This window comes from Mytilus galloprovincialis, chromosome 3, assembly GCF_965363235.1.
Source record: "Mytilus galloprovincialis chromosome 3, xbMytGall1.hap1.1, whole genome shotgun sequence".
NCBI lineage: Eukaryota > Metazoa > Mollusca > Bivalvia > Mytilida > Mytilidae > Mytilus > Mytilus galloprovincialis.
Genome location: NC_134840.1, coordinates 102,606,128 through 102,624,621, shown reverse-complemented (window position 1 = coordinate 102,624,621; position 18,494 = coordinate 102,606,128). Strand labels below are relative to the sequence as shown.

General features: G+C 30.7%; 1 protein-coding gene across 1 annotated transcript; it reads right to left on the bottom strand.

Moving 5' to 3' along the window:
* Positions 1-239: 239 nt before the first annotated feature.
* Positions 240-17,196, bottom strand: LOC143069595 (sphingosine-1-phosphate phosphatase 2-like). Its single transcript, XM_076244311.1, has 3 exons — positions 16,436-17,196; positions 8,880-8,969; positions 240-7,121 (listed from the first exon to the last, which is right to left on the bottom strand). The coding sequence occupies exons 1-3, from the start codon at positions 17,096-17,098 to the stop codon at positions 6,546-6,548; spliced, it is 1,329 nt and encodes a 442-aa protein (XP_076100426.1). The 5' UTR covers positions 17,099-17,196; the 3' UTR covers positions 240-6,545.
* Positions 17,197-18,494: the final 1,298 nt, after the last annotated feature.

Sequence of the window (18,494 nt, the reverse complement as noted above, 5' to 3'; positions counted from 1 at the left end):
CGTAAAAAATATGAAACAATAAATTAAAATAACAAATAACCAAACTTATAACAAAACAATTAACCAACAACAAATATGACAGACATGAACCAATGACAGCCACTGAACTACTTGTCCTAATAAGCATGTAATACTTGCCACTTGATGTTGAACACTAATAAATCATCACCATCTTTACTATTGTTTATCATAATTATTATCATTCTTTGCTAAAAGAAATTGAATACACAAGAAAGAAATAACGATATGAATTTTATTAACTTTGTTCACAGAAAAAACAAATACATTGCCAGTCACAAATATCACAGCAAGAAGTATGAACATATCTTTCTCACTTCTACAAGGCATTTTACCTACATAGGATTTCTTATACATATAATACCTTTCTATAAAGTCAGTTGTTCTTAATAATATTCATATTTGTATTTAAACTATGCAATGAACTGCAGTTGTATATTTCAGATTATGAACTTTGACTTTGAAATATATATTATAAAAGAATAAAATAAATGTGTTCTGATTTTAATACTAGGATGGTAAAGCTTAATCTTTAACTGCAATTTTTGATTGCCAATAATTACAAAAGTACCATTCTACCTTAAACTGTTTTCCATTAATAATAAAATAAACATTTAAATTTCTTCTTGTCACTACCTTTCAGGAACTTCATCTATTTTACAATCATGCTATTCTCACCACAAAAATATCCAAAGGTTATTTGCCCATCATAGAGGGCACCTCTAGGATCTTAATCTCATCTTTTTTTCAAGATCTAATATTTCATTTTTATGTTCTTTGGTTTTTTCAATGCCATTATGAAACCACACGATTCCCAAAAATAAATTTGTCTAAAGTTAATAACTTTATTTCGCCTTTGAAATCTAAAAAAAAATATTGTCACTTAAACTTTGCATTTAAAGCTACATATAATATAATAGACTTGTTTCACAGACATTTTATCCTCCTTGCTTAGCAGAAAATTCAAAAACATCCATTTGAGGACTAACATTTACAATTTAAAAGGAACTGGTTTACTTGCTTGATTGATTGATTTTTGGTGATTAACACAATTCATTGCACTCTTGTCTATATCATGGTGGGAAGATTTTATTAATGGAGGATGCTCGAGTACTGGTAGGCGACACCCAAACTTTCAGCAGGAAAATAGCCAATCAAAATCCATTAAGATATAGACATTTTATTTTGCTTTTCAAAATTTTACTGTTTACCCTGATCATGCATATTGCTGCATGTATCAAAAATATATATATATAAAAAAAGAAATACCAGAAAAGATTTTGTTGATCTAAAACATATAAACCTATTTAGGATGTCCTTTTCCCAGTCAGTGTCCTGATTGACTTAATTATTGGGAGTTATATGTACTAAACTACTAATGTTGTATGTAAACAATGAAAGGTCAAAGGATCACATACTATTACATAACAATTATTATCATCCAAATATGACTCGAATTTTAAAATCCTGTCATAATAGGGTTCAGAAAGAAAGAAAAAATGATATTGTGTTGAACTTAAGTAAGGTTGAACTATTTATATCTAATTAATTGTTTACAGTCATAATAGTTTGAAATGTCACTTAATAAATTAAATTTTTAGACTTAAAAATAAAAGTTAAATATTTAAAAAAAAAAAAAAAAAAAACACACAAAAAAATTCATTTATATTTCATTTAAAAACTATTTTACTTGGTTTTTTTTTCAAATTAAAAAATGAAAAATAATGTCATTCAACAGTTAATTTTGTCATTCTTTCCCAATTTAATATTTTTTATAAACTGTTTAGCTTCTACCTTTATTGCAGGTACAATGTATTGCCGTGTTGACTTTTAAACATTGAAATAATTTAGAACAGCCTAATCAATGTTAACTTCCTTTGTTGCACTTAAAAACCGTATTATTTTTTTTATCTAATATCTACTTCCTGTGTTAGACTTTAAAAATTCTAAGTATAACAACTCATTTTCTTTTCATAAAAAAATTGACATAAACACAAGGTTATTTGGGAATACAATCTATTTTAAATAGGAAAGGTGTTAAAAATCAATGAGACATTTTTTGACAGAGACAAAAATAAATAAATGAATTAACCATATGAATTTGTACAATCATAAGCCTGAACAATATACAATGTAAAATTTACATACAATAGACTTTCACATACATATATAATAACTGGTCAAGATCATAACAAGCAAAAACACACTCAATATCAACTGGGTTTTCTTTCTTTGGGAAGAAGGAAATTCTTATAAAGAATTAAATTACTTCAATTTCTTTTAACATGGTTGAAACTTGTGTTGTCAGGTCATGCTCTCCTTGTCCCGCTGTAGTAATATTTATACAGTTGAACCTCAATCACATGGACATATCAATTTTCTCTTGTCCCAAGGATGAACTTTATATATAGGTTTGACTTAAGTTGATCGATTGATAGTGATCAAAAGCTTCAAGCATTTTTTACTTTGAAATACTGACAATAAACAAAGTATCAAACAAAGCAGATTTCTCTATGAACTGCTTCTTTGGTTTTGTGATAGCCTGCTTAACTCAAGTGCAAGGAGGCAGGCTGTTGTTTGCAAACCTTGAGGATCACATTTAAGATTTTAAAATTAGCTACTTCTTCGCCAAAAACTTGGAGGCTTTAAAATAATGTGAACATGTTGGGTAATATTGTCTTCCAGTGGACCTTATATGCTCTTCATATACTCTGTAATTGGGAAACAAAGGTTTTGATTGGAAATTACCATGTAACATGTGTACCTGGACAATAAGCATCTAACCGTAAAGCAAGCTTTTGTTTTCCCTCCCCTTTTTCCTTTCACAAACTCTCTGGCCTCATTTAACCTTGGTGGCAGCCATCTTGTTAAGCTATTTATCAATCAAACATTTGAATGTATACTTGCTGAAACTGAAACATTCCCCTCTTAAGTCTTCATATATTTACATTTTGTATAGCAAAACAAACATGTAAAATAGAAATCCATAAATAAGACATGGTTCAAAGCAAAAATTATTAATGATGAATTTATAATGAGTATCTTCTGACTGAAAGACTTTACATCAATATATTCTATAATATATGTATATGTTTTAATAGTTCATGTCTGTTATTTGTTCTCAAGTGAAAGTTATTTCAAAGAATTAAAAATTGGGAGAGGTCTTTTTATATTTCATTCAACATGTTCAATAATGCCTTAAATCCATATATATATATATGCATGTATAATTTCATGGAATAATACCTTTTTAAAATAAAATTCCAGTTCACTACTTGTTCATTATAACCTCTTCTTAAAAATCATTTATGAGAAACTTTTCCTTCAACGCAAACAGGCGTCCCCAAAAAAAGTAATGTGTATTCGTCAATTATTCACTTTTATGCTTGAAAAAAAAATTGTTCCTATTTTGAAATTTTACATCATTTGTGAGTTAGAAAAAAAATCAAGGAACTAATTTCACATGGCCTCAAAACACAATCTCTATAAGAAGCTTAATTCTTATGGAAAAGATACATCTAAGTCCGTCTACTAGCTCTTATTTTTCAGTAATTAATTAGTCAAATATAACCTTTTGTCCATTTATCACCTGACCTCAATATATTAAATCTCTATAAGGAGCTTATATCTTATATAAAAGATATAAGTCAAAGTTGACCATACAACTATTGTTACATTGGCTCTTCTTTATCAATAATTAATTGGTCAAATACAATCTTTTGTCCATATTTCATGACACTTATCTATCAGACAAATATATATGGTCCTAATTTTTATGTACACATGCATATGAAATAATCACCGGAAGGTCATAACTGGATAATTATTTAATGAATATCTAGGAATTACGGACATACAAAACATTTCTCTAATGATTTTATTAAATGTACTTATGAATGAGTTTTTACAATAATCAAATCAAAAATGTTTTAATCAGATTTCCAATGTTTCTGATAGACCTACTTTCTATTATCTATTACAATATAGAAACAGAAAAATATCATGTCATGTTATATAACCTAAAGGTCAAAGGAAAGGCAAATACCTGTGTCACCTGATTGAAGCTTACCGGTACATACAAAGGTTCAAAGTTCAGTAAGTTAAGTAATGACACCATGTGCAAAGTTTATAACAGTTTTGATTACAAAACTGGGTTACTAAAGTCAGCCCATAGTACCTCACCTGTTGTAACTTTTTATTAGTACATTGGGTGCATAAAACCAATTTAAAATCCAAGGTGACATTAACTTTTATGACAGAGATATTCAATATAATTTTTTTTAATTTGAAAACAGAATGATCGATTTAATTTTGAAGGGTGTGCTTATAGCAATTTTACCTGATATTATGATTAAAGCATGACAAATGCATGATATTCAAATACATATAATGGCACCATTGTGCCAAGTAAATGAGTTGTATAGTTAATTATATATCTATTAGACAGCAACAAGACTAAAACAAAATGCAAAATACATCTTACAGTTACTTGAGGAAAATATATTTTAATATTTAATTTAATGTGTTTTGTGTTAAAATAAGTACAAGCAACATAAAAATAACTTATAAATGTTAATGCAGTTCTTCATTTTTTTCAGGATTAAGCATGTGATCAAGTTCATGAGGTCATGGTACAAATGTACAGGCCCCAATGTATATAATACACAAATGAGAAACATTATATCACATTTATTGAACAAAATCTAAGTCAACAATTGACACATCTAGAAAATGGACAGTGTGAAATATCAATTGCTATCAGAACAGAAGGAATGTAGTATAAAAATCGTTCACAAAATAATCAAATTTTTGAATAACCAGCATCTACCTCCAGATTTAATTAATTTTTGACAATTTTATACCAGTATCTAGTTCTTCATGAATTTAAACATAAAAATTATCACAGTATATTACAGTTTGATACATGTGTATATTTATGATTTTATTATAAAATTTTCATAGTATTTATGACAGTTTTGTACATGTATATATATTGTTGAAAAAATTATCAAATCAAGCTACTTAGCATTGAAAGGAAGTATTCATTGAAAGGACGTTACCTTTACAAAGAAATTACTCAACTGTCATATATAAGTTTATTAAATAACAGGAAGAAATTTAAAACAGTTTTTGTAATAATCAAAACTCAAGGTTCAGGTAGTACTTTTGGAGGGTCTTTAAACCAGATCATTTTAAATTGATTAATATCACATAACTGTTCCAATTCATTGTACAGCCAGGTAACCATGAACTTGTTGAGTATTACCAGGAAATTGATCTCTTTCTGTTTAACTTAGAAGACTTTTATATTAGCACTTTCATGTTGTAATCGTAAAACAGAAATTTCTTAAATGGAACTTTGAATTTGGGATTTCAATTTTTTTTTTTTTTTTATTTCATCACAGTACTTTTTCATGTTTGAAAAATTACTTATAATTATACAAAGTATCCCGTTATCTTATATTCTAAAAATAAGTCTTTATTTATGAAAAATATGTTCAATGCTCTACTACACTTGTGTGTACTGTGTTGAGTATATACAATAATGTACAAAGGATCATTAACAGATACTTTGTATGAAATCCTTGATCTGATGAATTAAAATGAATTTAATTTTACTAGTCATAAATCCTATTAAAACATGACATGAATATACTGGCCTTGGGCATGCAGCATTTGAGTGTTTTCAACATAGAAAACTCCCTTTTAGCTCGTCCAAAATTTTTCAAAATGATAAATCATCATTTCAATTACTTGTTCTGGGGATTCCTTATTATTCCTATGATACCCTATTTTCACAGTAATGGAGGGTAAAAGGTGAACTATGAATTCAATTGATAAAGGACGTACACAATTTTTTTAAGGCTATATTTGCAAAACCAGGACATCAAAGAAAATTTTCTTCAATCATGTCAATCCACTTTAAATTGGTTCTCCAAAAATATTTCAGAGATTATCTGTGAAATTGTACCTCAAGTCTGATTATTGCCTTTATCATCGTTATTTTAAATTAAATGGACTTTGAACCACAACTGGTGTAGATGAGGTAAAATTTCTTTAACAAATTTCAATATAAAACCCTTCTTTCAGGGTATAATATAAGTATCAAATGATGCTAGCCATTACGTCTAATACAACATTTGTACAATGTGCATTCTTTTCAGGGGATATCAACTGTTAGTGGATTTCCCAGGTAAAGATAAACAATTTATAATGTGGATTCATTATTTATCATCAGATGCCTCTTTTTATGGATTTTGCTTGTAAACATGATAAAGGTGAACCACTAAATTAATTTACTTTTTAATAGCCACAATTGTAAATTTTCCTGAATCCACCACAATAAATGAATCCATAGTTCATTCCTATAAGGTTTGTCACAGTAGTCCAACATTTATCATGCATTAATATCAGGGCCCTGGAATAATTATAAAACATTATAAAATTAATGCAAATATATAAACAGCTAAGTCTACAAGTAAAAAATAAAAACACAAACTAATTGATTGCACTGTTTCAATACACATTTACATTTCTGTATAAAATGACATTCTCATTAATCCCAAAGGCCGCAACAGATTAGGGACTATAAATATAGCGGCGAAACCCACACAGAAGTAGGCAGCAAACTTTTGTGGTTTTTCCATGCCTATTTTTCTCTGTGTTTCTTCGTCTTTGCTATCTACATTATAATATAGACAGAATAGTTTGTGAGTGACTGGCTTGGCAACAGCCCTTGTAATGACTAGAACTAGGATTCCTATTAAATGTCTTACTTCAGCTAAAGGTATCATTGATATTAATGTAAATAGCGATGGTATATGAAATGGTTTAGCCACATCCGATGGTATCATAAAACCTAGTTGATAGTTCAACCATGTGGCAACAGCTATACCAGCTCCGATGCCGACTACTGTAGCCGTATCCCCCTTGGCTGTATTCCAAATTGTTGCATTTGGGTATATGTACAATAAAAATATTTCTCCTCCCACCACAACCAGAGGGCTATACATGCTGGTAATCTGGAAGTTATCCAGGGCTTCTACATATGGTAACATGAGTGGGATCAGGATTATTCCAATGGCTGCTCCAACAATGACATCCTGAAAACAAATACAAATGTTTATAGACTTCTAAATAGTCAAAAGTCAATGGTATGGCAATTGTGTATAATTGTAGAGAAAAATTCTAGGCACATTTTCTATTAATACCAGCTTTGATTATTTGGAATATCTTCTAATTCTCTCTTACTACATTTGTACAAACTTCAAGATTTACTTGTATTATTAAAACCGTTTTTTTTTCATAAGTGATAAATTCGAAGGGTTAAATATTTCGCAGTGGTGTCTTGCCATGGCTTTGTTTGGACTTGTTTGTTTGCTTTTTGGCCTTGAATGTTTGTCCCTAATATTTTATTAACTGTGCATTTGCATTCAGATATCGCAGATCAAATTTATTCATTCATAGTGTATTAATTTACGTTTTTTGATTGAGTTAAGCCTGCCAATTGATATTTTATCGTGATATTTCTATGTTGTGATGTTATGCTATTGTTTCAGAAAAAGGGAGAAGGTTTGGTACCATTAAAACATTTAATCCCGCTGCAAATGTTTGAACCTGTCCTAAGTCAGAAATCTGATTTACAGTAGTTGTCGTTTGTTTATGTAATTTATTCGTGTTTCTTGTTTTTTTATATAAACTAGACCTTGGTTTTCCTGTTTGAATGGTTTTACACTAGTAATTTTGGGGCCCTGTATAAATTGTTGTTCAGTGTGAGCGAAGGCTCCGTGTTGAAGGGCGTACATTAACCTATAATGTTTTATTTTTTTAAATTGTTATTTGGATGGAGAGTTGTCTCATTGGCACTCACACCACATCTTCCTATATCTATGTTTAATTGTTCAAAAATTATGTTAATTATTAAAGCCTCTCACGAACAAACACTAATCAATTCATATGTATAAAACGCCACACACAACTAGGGTCCTAAATCTACATTGGCATACTATATTCTTATGCTTTCACATGTATCCTATTACAGTTAGAAGGCAAACTACATGATGTAGGGTGTCATAAGGCAGTAACTAACAACACCAACAAACCAAAACAGACATGTGTTTGCATGTCTCAATGAAAATAATACCACATTTCCTTATTGGTGTTTTACACTACTTTTGAATATTTGCTGGTTTCTTATTGATGGGGAAGCCAGAGTGCAAGGAGAGAAAAAGTAACCCTAGGCTAGAAAACTACTCTATCTAGTTTGGAGTCATTCCCACCTGCCATGTTCAGGGTTGGAACTCACAAACACTGTGACAGAGTATGTATAGAAGCTGCATATGATACATGTATGCACAGGTTCTTTATGCTCTCTCACTGGCGAATTCCCAACTCATTCTTTTATTCATAAGGGAAAGTATGTTACTTTATTCTTCATTTTAAACATATACAAAATTACACCATTATAATTAATTATTGCTGTCTAATAATTTTGGATTCCTAACACAATATTAATAATAATGAAAGGGGAGGGTTGACCACTCACATACATGTTTATCCCTGCAACATTCTTTATGTGCCAAAGACAGGAGCCTGTAGTTCAGCTGTTGTCATTGGTTTAGGTCCATCATATTTGTTTTTCATAAAATTAGTTTTCTCAGTTGAACATGTTGACTTGTTCTTTTTTTTTCCTGTCAGGGCCTTTTATAGGCAACTATACCATATAGGGATTTTTCTGAAGGCCATACAGTTGCCTTTAATTGCTTACATCTACTTCATTTTAATTTCGGTGGATAGTTGTCTCATTGACTATCATACCACACCTACTTATTTTGTTACTTATTATTTGACCAGAAACTTACCAAAACTGAATGCATTCCCAAATAAATTCGACTCAGTCCACAAACTGTTGCCCAAAAAAATGCAACTATTAATGGAAGGGGGAAATCAAACTGAAAAAAAAACAACATGCAATTAGATTATTTTTAACTTTTACAACTATGATAACATAAGTTTATATAAAACATTCAATTTTATATAAACACATTGTATCTAACTAAACATACATGTACTCTACAGTATTTCAGAAGTCAATATCACCTTAGAGTCTTTGACCTAATCAATGTTGTTTCCTATAGTTGTTTTTGTTTGAAATTTTCTATTTTTTGTGGAACTGTTGAAATTACTTGATAATATACTCTAAAATTTAGAAAATATTGTGTGCATTTATTACTGCGATTTTGTCATTTTTGACTTAAATGCGATTTTAAATTTTAAAAATTTGAGAAAAATCCTGTCTGATTCATACATATTTGAAAATGTGAGTTTAAATTATTGTGTTTACAACTCTGACGCCTTGCAACAATTTCTGAATTTACAGTATACCAGAGGTGGATTAAGGTTGTTTAGGGGAAGTTCCCCTCCATTATGAAGCTACATATATATATGGCATCTTTGTTAGCTAGGGGTTACGATCCAGTCCCCTCCTTTTCAATGCATATATGATAAATGTATTAACTTGATATGTAACAAATTCAGTAAAAACTCCACATAAGCAAGATAGGGAACCCCTATAGCTATATAGCAACCTATCTAGTACAATTCAGGACCAATAATTAGTAAACACTGCATTTAGGGAACAGACAGAGAACTCTCTACCGCTGCCCATCTGGCCCAGCTCATGATCAATACTGTCATGTAAAGTTAGGCAACAACCATATGTATCTATCACTAATGTGCAAGCTTCACCTAGTTTGAAGTGAATCTACTACATTTTAACTCTGATACAACCTTATCTAATGAGAGAAAAAAATATGGATGTACAAATGTAGTAAAATAAGGGTTTGTATCGATCAGAGATGGTAATATTACTTGAAACTAGGTGATTCATGTACATTCCAAGAATTGATAGATACATGTACATGTATACATTTTAAGCATAGAACATTTAATATTTTAAGCAAAAATTGACAAAAAAAATATCCATATCATGTACCCAATTCCAGAGCACCTAATTATATAACTGCAAAGGATTTATACATGATCTTCTGTGGATTATTATCATGATTATAATTACAATTTATATAAACAAGTCTTAAATGAAATATATAGTGTCATTATATATGTTACAGTAAATAGGTGAAATTAGGAATTACACGTAATTACTAAACATTTCAGTAAATACCTGTAATTACTAGCCAATTTAGTAATTACATGTATTTACTAGTTGTTTCAGTGATTACTGGTATTCACTGATTTTTTTGGTCATTTTTACAGCTATTTACTAACATGATATTTTTGTTATTAAATTAAAGATATAATTCAAGATACCAAATAAGAAAATAAAAGGGTTTTTTAGGGCTTACTTAATTAAGGATTACGGAATATAAGGCACATCAAAAGTGTATACTATTTAGTGTTTGTAACTGAAACTGGAAAATGGTTGTTTTAACAGTTTTGGAACTCTGTAAAAATCATTTTCCGCATACAAGACAATGATATCAATCCACTATTGAGAAATGCATTAAATTGTGAGAAGTTAATAGGCAACTTAGTCACCTCTTTTTGCTGATAGACATTCGATAATGCCAAATTTGGTTGAATAATCTTGATAGTGCTTTTAAAAAATCTCATAATTTCTTTAAATCAAAATCTCCATCAGACATACTTGCCCAATGCCACAAGTTAAATTCCTTTTACAAAATGGGCTTATTAATTTTAAGACTTCTTTTGTCAGACTGTTGCGATGAAGCTGACATTCTTCACAAACAAATTTATACACTTTGATGGTGTTAAGAGTCACATTTCATATTTCTGTGTTTCTCTTTTTTATGAGTTTTTCAAGACCTCCAAACTTAAGCTTATAAACCTCCAGCAAAATTGTATCATCGTTTTTACTTGTATAAGAATCATCTTTTTGTGGATCGTATAAGTCAACTAAATAATCAGGAGCCTGTAATTCAGTGGTTGTCTTTGTTTATAATGTGTTACATATTTGTTTTTTGTTCATTTGTTTACATAAATATGGCCGTTAGTTTTCTCGTTTGAATTGTTTTACATTGTCTAATCGGGGCCTATTATAGCTGACTATGCGGTATGGGCTTTGCTCATTGTTGAAGGCTGTACGGTGATCTATAGTTGTTACTGTCTGTGTCTTTTTGGTCTTTTGTGGATAGTTGTCTTATTGGCAATCATACCGTATCTTCTTTTTTATATATAATTGGTCCATCCCTTTTGTGTTACTTTCAATGTTGTCATTCTGTTTCTTTTTGTCGAAACTGCGACTATTGTCGCAAAAGCGAGACATAGCAAACCATTCTGTCGTCATCAGCGTCCACACATATTCACTATGTGGTTAAAGTTCTTAACATTTTGATAACTTTCTTATATTATCCTGGATTTCTACCAAACTTGAACAGAAGCTTGTTTATGATCATAAAATCATTTTCAAGAAGTAATTTTTGTAAAAATAAAATAAATTTTTCTGTATTTTATTTATAAATGCACTTAGTTTTTATGTCAGTTAACATTACATTCACATTGTGGTTAGATTGTAGAATTTTAATAACTGTCTCAGAATATCCTGGATTTCTACCAAACTTGGACAGAAGCTTGTTTATGATCATAAGATAATACCCAGAAGTAGAGTTTGTAAAAAAATCCTTTTTCGTAATACCTTAATTATAAATGGACTTCGTTTTTTCCTCAGTTAATTTTACACACACTCTGCAGTTTTTTGTTAAACATTAATTAGATTTCATAAACCATCCTGAATTTTAACGAACTTTGGACAGAAGTTTCTTACAGTACTAGTCAAAAGATAGTATCTGGAGGAAAATTTTAATATTTTTTTCCCATTTTTGTTGATCCTGCGACTAACAGCAAAAGTATATACATCGGTAACATATCTCCAGCTAGGGGTTAAATTGAAGGTCACGTGCATACGTATTCATTGAGGTCCAATTATTCACTTGCAACATTGACTGCTAAAAATATAATTTCACTATATCATTTTCAATAATGATTGAACAAAAAAAAATCATATTCTATTTTTTGTATATCTCGTAGCTAATGCTCCTTTAACAAAAAGGTACATTTTAAATTAGGCTAATCACTTTTTAAGAGTACTCACTGATCTTCTATAGTTGGTATTACCATAACTTTTGATCAGCTGACCATATTACGACATTGTTTTAACAGTTAGTAAATAGGTGTAAAAAATCGTTTTAAAATTAGTAATTACTGGTAATAACTGGGCTGTTTCAGGAATTACTTGTATTTACTAAGTGCATTGGGGATTACATGTAATTCCTAAATTTTAGTAATTACATGTAATTCCTAATTTCATCTATTTACTGTAACATATATACTACATGTATTATAGAAAAGTTTAATCCTTGACCCTGTTTGTAAACATCATGTTGTATATATCATGTTTAATTTTGTGTGAACAGAAGTTGGTCATCACCCACAGACAGCCTGATATCTATTTATATACTCAAGTATCATCAATTATTGAAAGTGGTTTATAACATGTTCAAATGGAAAATTAAATTAATTATGCTAAGCTATGTAAAATCTATATCAATTGTTTATATTGTTTGTATACGTAGTTATATATACATTTGTACAAAATCTATGTCAACTGTCTACAGGTATAAAATATGTATATTAAGTGTCTGTAAACTAAGGGTTCTACATTTGTTTCCTACTTTTTATTTCATTATCAAAAATTGTGTCAGTTGTAACAATAAAGAGAGGGTATGACCTGAATAAAATATGCATGCACTTCTTTTTTCAAAGAAAGCAAATACATGTATAAAGAACCACCAAGGACAAAACATGGATATATTGCTATCAATAAATTTTAATCAATCATGGGTTTAAAATTCACCATATTGATCACAATGATAAAAATGCTAATACTGTCTGTGGCATTTAAATTATGTTGACATTATTTCACATTTAAATTCCGGGTAATATTCATGTGTTGTACTTATATACAGGTACATTATATATCATCCCCTATGTGGGTGTTTGAAATTTTACTACTAATTTTATGAATATTTTGTGACAAAGTTTTTCCTGAAGATTTTGTACTCTTACAGCATGCTACACTTCAGAGAGTTTATCCTTCACATTTAATGTTAGAACATGTATACCTAATATTGTTATGTATGGACATACATGTACCGATAACCCATGAAAGAAAATTTTCTACATGCATAACATGTGTGACTGCCTTACTTTCTTCATAATTCTTTGTTTGTTTGTCTTGCATTTAAAACTTGGGTCAGACCGTTCAGTATTTATTTTCCAGTTTTGAATTGAATTAACAAGCAATCTTTTACTTTGGTTTCTTTGAATATCAAAATAAGGAGATTTGTTGTGATTGCATTACAAATCAGAAAACTATATGTAATTTCCATCATTAAAGGAAGAGGATGTTAAACCCTTTATGTATAGTTGATGACAAAACTTTCTGTTATTTCCTTAACAAGTGGGAAACCTTGTTCTCAGTCATGACAGTCAGTGTTCTGCTTTTTATTTAAGATTTTCTACTACAGTATTTCAAAATAATGATGCCTGACTGTCATGACTGTTGATTCCTTATTTTTCATGGGATACCTATTTTGGGGGATTTGATGGGTCACAAGTCAACAAAGAATTTATGCATTTGAATTTTCAACTAAAAAATAATCTTTTTTTTGAAGGCTTGTGTGCAGAAATTTTGAGCCATGAAATGAAATTTAAATATCTATAAATTAGATATAAGAAGATGAGGTATGAGTGCCAACAAGGCAACTCTCCATCCACATAATCCAGGTCACAATTTGTAAAAGTAAACCATTATAGGTCAAAGTTAAGTTTTCAACACGTAGCATTGGCTCACAACTAACAGCAAGCTACAAAATGTATAAAGGGCTTAAAACATTTTTGTAAAAAATTTACTAGTGTAAAACCATTCAAACAGGAAAACCAATGGTCTTATCCCATTCACTGGACAATCTTTAGCCTACATCATTGAACATGATTAATTAGTGCTATTTTTAAGAAACACTGAAAAACAAATGACTGAAGAAATCTTTCCTCAAACAATAATGAGGCTCCAACATCATAAACATCATGATGGTCAAATCCAATCTAGGACCTGATGACCATGGTTTTTTTTACAGGCAACCTTGCATCTAATTTGACAGGTCTTTTAATTACCATGTTTATTTAGAAGACCTTTGAAAATGTTAAAAATCAAGAATAAGATCAGTACACATTGTAGTTGCCTTAAAATTGAGAATGGAAATGGAGAATGGGTCTAAGAAACAACATTAATCTGACCAAAGGCCCTTAAAAGGCTTTGAAAGCTACCAATGGGTCTTCAACACAGCAAGAAAATCCAACACCTTGAGCATGTTGAGTTGGGCTTCAGCTGGCCTCTAAACAAAATTTATGTAAATGTACATGTATGTAACAATGTTTTAGATTTTAACGAGAGAAATTTATGTATTACTGAAAAATTATTACACCAGGGTTTTCGATATCACAAACTAGTCAAAACATTTACTAAATTTTATCATCGGTATAAGGACATCATTCGTAAATATAGCTCAACATGCAGACTTCTTATACGTTCAGGTATTTCACATCCAATTTTTTATGGAAATATTCTTTATAAAGCACAAAGGTGTCAGTATTCACCTCAAAAACTAACAAAACCTTAAGCTTTGAATAGACATATTAAGAAGGGATATACATGATATAGTTACGATACTGTTGTCAGGTCATTAAAGATTGCATATTTTGGCGTTAATATTGATTCACTTATAGGGTCTTTGCATCGGAACTAAACACATTTATTCAAAAACCAGTTGTTGGCATGACACGGGTTATGTTCTTCTCATATATGTTATGATGGTATGATACTAAACCCCTAACGGGAAGGATTGTGCCTGGTGTTCATATGATGAAATGATAATCTTTCAGTCAGTTTAATTGAAGTCTGGAGCTGGCATGTCAGTTAACTGCTAGTAGACTGTTGTTATTTATGTATTATTGTCATTTTGTTTATTTTCTTTGGTTACATCTTCTGACATCAGACTCGGACTTCTCTTGAACTGAATTTTAATGTGCGTATTGTTATGCGTTTACTTTTCTACATCTAGAGGTATAGGGGGAGGGTTGAGATCTCACAAACATGTTTAACCCCGCTGCATTTTTGCACCTGTCCCAAGATAGGAGCCTCTGGCCTTTGTTAGTCTTGTATTATTTTAATTTTAGTATCTTGTGTACAATTTGGAAATTAGTATGGCGTTCATTATCACTGAACTAGTATATACATGTATTTGTTTTTGGGCCAGTTGAAGGACGCCTCCGGGTGCGGGAATTTCTCGCTACATTGAAGACCTGTTGGTGACCTTCTGCTGTTCTTTTTTTCTATGGTCGGGTTGTTCTCTTTGGCACATTCCCCATTTCCATTCTCAATTTTATGTACATGTAGCATGGACCTTTGTTAATAACTTGTTTTCTGATAGATACATTTGTAACATACATTTTGTAAATCTGCAACAGACATTGAGTAATTAAAAAATGAAACTGTAGCATACATGTACATATGTATGTTTTGACCTGTAATATTTAATTCATTACAAATTTATGTAAAGTACATGTATATTGTACATTTTGTACATGTAAGAACATGTACAAATGCTGGAGGTAATGTGTTTTTACCACGTTTTCTAAGACATTTCGGCAACTTGAAGAATCGACTCCATGACAATTGGTGAAAAGAAATTTCCACATCCTAGAAAAACACATTACAGTTGCAGTTGTAGGTTATGTATCAAGAAAAATAGATACCTACTCTGAAGACACCTATATAAATATATAAATCAGCAGCTCATAAAAACAAAATACTTGTACATGTACGTTGTAGCTACTTTTTTTTATACTAAGCCCACTTTTGGAATTTTAGACCTTACCTACATGCAATGATATTGTTAACAAAGATGTGTTGCCTAATTGGTCTTTATATATATATATATACTGATGCACAATGTATGTTTCATTGTACAAAAATGTAGTTGAATTGGTTCATAACGACATAATGTTAAGGAAATTCTAAACTAAAGTGCTGGCCATTTTATGATGTTCTGGGCTTTTACTCAATACATGCTATTAAGGTTGCTAAGTTACACATGTTTAAAGTATGCATAGCTACATTTTTACCATGACCGATCTCGAGTTGTTTTTCATGAATGATTTACAACGGTTGACGGTTAACTTAATCGGCAAAAACAACGTAATTGAACACGTTGAACGTTCTTCATGTTCTTACTGTAACCTAATAACATATGCATTGTGACATGCATGTAGGAAATTTATATAGGAAAGTGCACAAACTTGAAAGTTGTCTATAAGTTACCTCATAATGTCTATGGCCAATAATAATTAGTCCAAAGGGAATTATAACCCCAACAGTCGCATGGGTTGACGGCATTCCATATTCTTCCAAGTATCTATTCTCTAACCTGGCACATGGTGGTGAAGATGGACGAGGCCATTCAATTATATCTTTTGCCGCTTGCCCTAAATACATTCCGGCGTGCCAAATAATGACCATTTGTCGCATTACTAAGCTGTTGAGATTCCATAAGCAGAATGTGAAAAATGTCAAATAAAAGAATTCATTTCCAAATCCTGCTCCCAATCGAAAAGTCCAATATAGAAATTTGCTATGCACAATATACTTGGTCTCGTGTTTATCCTCTGATTGTATACAGTCTTTTTGCACATTTTCCAGGTGGTCAACATTATTTGAGTAAATAGAGCCATTTTGACTACAGTGTTCGTTATTAATGACACCATTGCTATTATTCTGAACAAACCCATTGGTTTTGGCAAGTCTTTGGTGTAAATCTCCATTAGGCACATGACTGTCATGAGATGAGGATGACAGGTAGTCAGACTCAGAATCCTTTTTTTCAGACTCAGTTCCAGGTAAAATTTCTATTTGACAAAATTTCTGAAAATTAGCCACAAGAGATGGGTTTTTCAGTCCTAATAAATATTTAATAACAGAACCCATTTTCACTTTGTAAATATATACTTCCCTTGCAGGAGTGTACAATGTAAACTGTGTGTAGGTCCCGATGTGACTAATCTTGACCCAAGCAACAGCGACAATTCATAAATATGGGAGATAACTCTGTTTGATAATCGGGGCATTCAATTTTACAGCGCGTAGGAGGTATATAATATACAAGGTTATAGATGCTCAGTTAGTTTATGTACACAATAAAAAAGATATGTCTTTCACAAACTAATTAGTTTTAAAACATACTTAAAGGATTGAAAGGCTTTATAAAATACAATATTTTTATTTTCCAAATTTATAGCTAAGGATATGATCTATGACCATCTATTAGCAGTATCTGACATATCTAACACATTAACGTGAATAGATGGTTATGGCAACAAATTACAGAAATACTACAATAACATATGCAGATATGTACATTGAAGATGTGACAGTGGATAATTATGAGAAAAAAATGTATAAAAATAAAAGAAAAGTATTATATAATTTAGATTCCTGCAGTAATAATAATTATTTTTAAAAAAAAAACCACACACATACAGTTGTGACTATGGAATTAAAACAACCTTCAGAGTCAAGTGCATGTGACTAACAATTTAAAGCAGGGGCATTTTTTTATTTGAAATCTGATGACGTCCAATTAATTAAATTTGCTTTCTTTTTAATAATAAATACCCTATTAAAACCGCATATATTCTATATGGAAAATAATTTGTCAAGTTAGTCTCATATTTGTTGGAAATTGTCCTTTATCACTTTAGCTATTGCAGACGACAACTACAATTACCTTCAAACAAAAAATACAACCGAATTTTGCCGAGACCGATCACCGCGGATGTGTATTTCCATGAGAAACACGACAGGTGACATATGTGGAGCATGTTCTGCTCACCATTCCGTAGCGCCTGACACGACCCCTGGTTTTTTAAGAGCTGTTCGTGTTGGTTAAGCTTTAGTATTGTTTTTCAATTGTGTGTGTGTGTGTGTGTGTGTTTTGGTTTTAGTTTTCTTAATGTCGGTTTTGTTTACAACCTGAAAAGTCTTGTGTATCCTTTGTCATGCTAAATGTGCTTGTATCTTAAAATTTCACAATCGGTCAGGTTTTAAGATTAGAAAATGTAAATGACCGATGGCTTAAAGGACAAGGTTCACTTTAGGCCAAATAAGGCTTTTAATTGCAACTTTATCAGAATATTTCAAAGTGGCCAGAATTTGGTTCTAAAATGGACCTATTTCAAACTGAGCCTTACTTCTTGGTTTAATAAATATCTTTGTAAGAACGTTCGTGTCTTCAAAATCAGCACATTTGTTTTAGATCTTGTCAAAATACTATAATGTTGTGCATTTTTCTAACCTAAACGCTCGAGAAAACCCTTAAATGTCG

Bases quoted from the DNA above. Each gene is read 5' to 3' on its own strand.
- LOC143069595 (XM_076244311.1), bottom strand. From the start codon at position 17,098: ATGGGTTCTGTTATTAAATATTTATTAGGACTGAAAAACCCATCTCTT. The intron at 8,970-16,435 runs GTAACTTATAGA...TTTTTTTTTCAG, and splicing joins TTGGCCATAGACATTATGAG to TTTGATTTCCCCCTTCCATT. The intron at 7,122-8,879 runs GTAAGTTTCTGG...ATTTGTTTTCAG, and splicing joins TGGGAATGCATTCAGTTTTG to GATGTCATTGTTGGAGCAGC.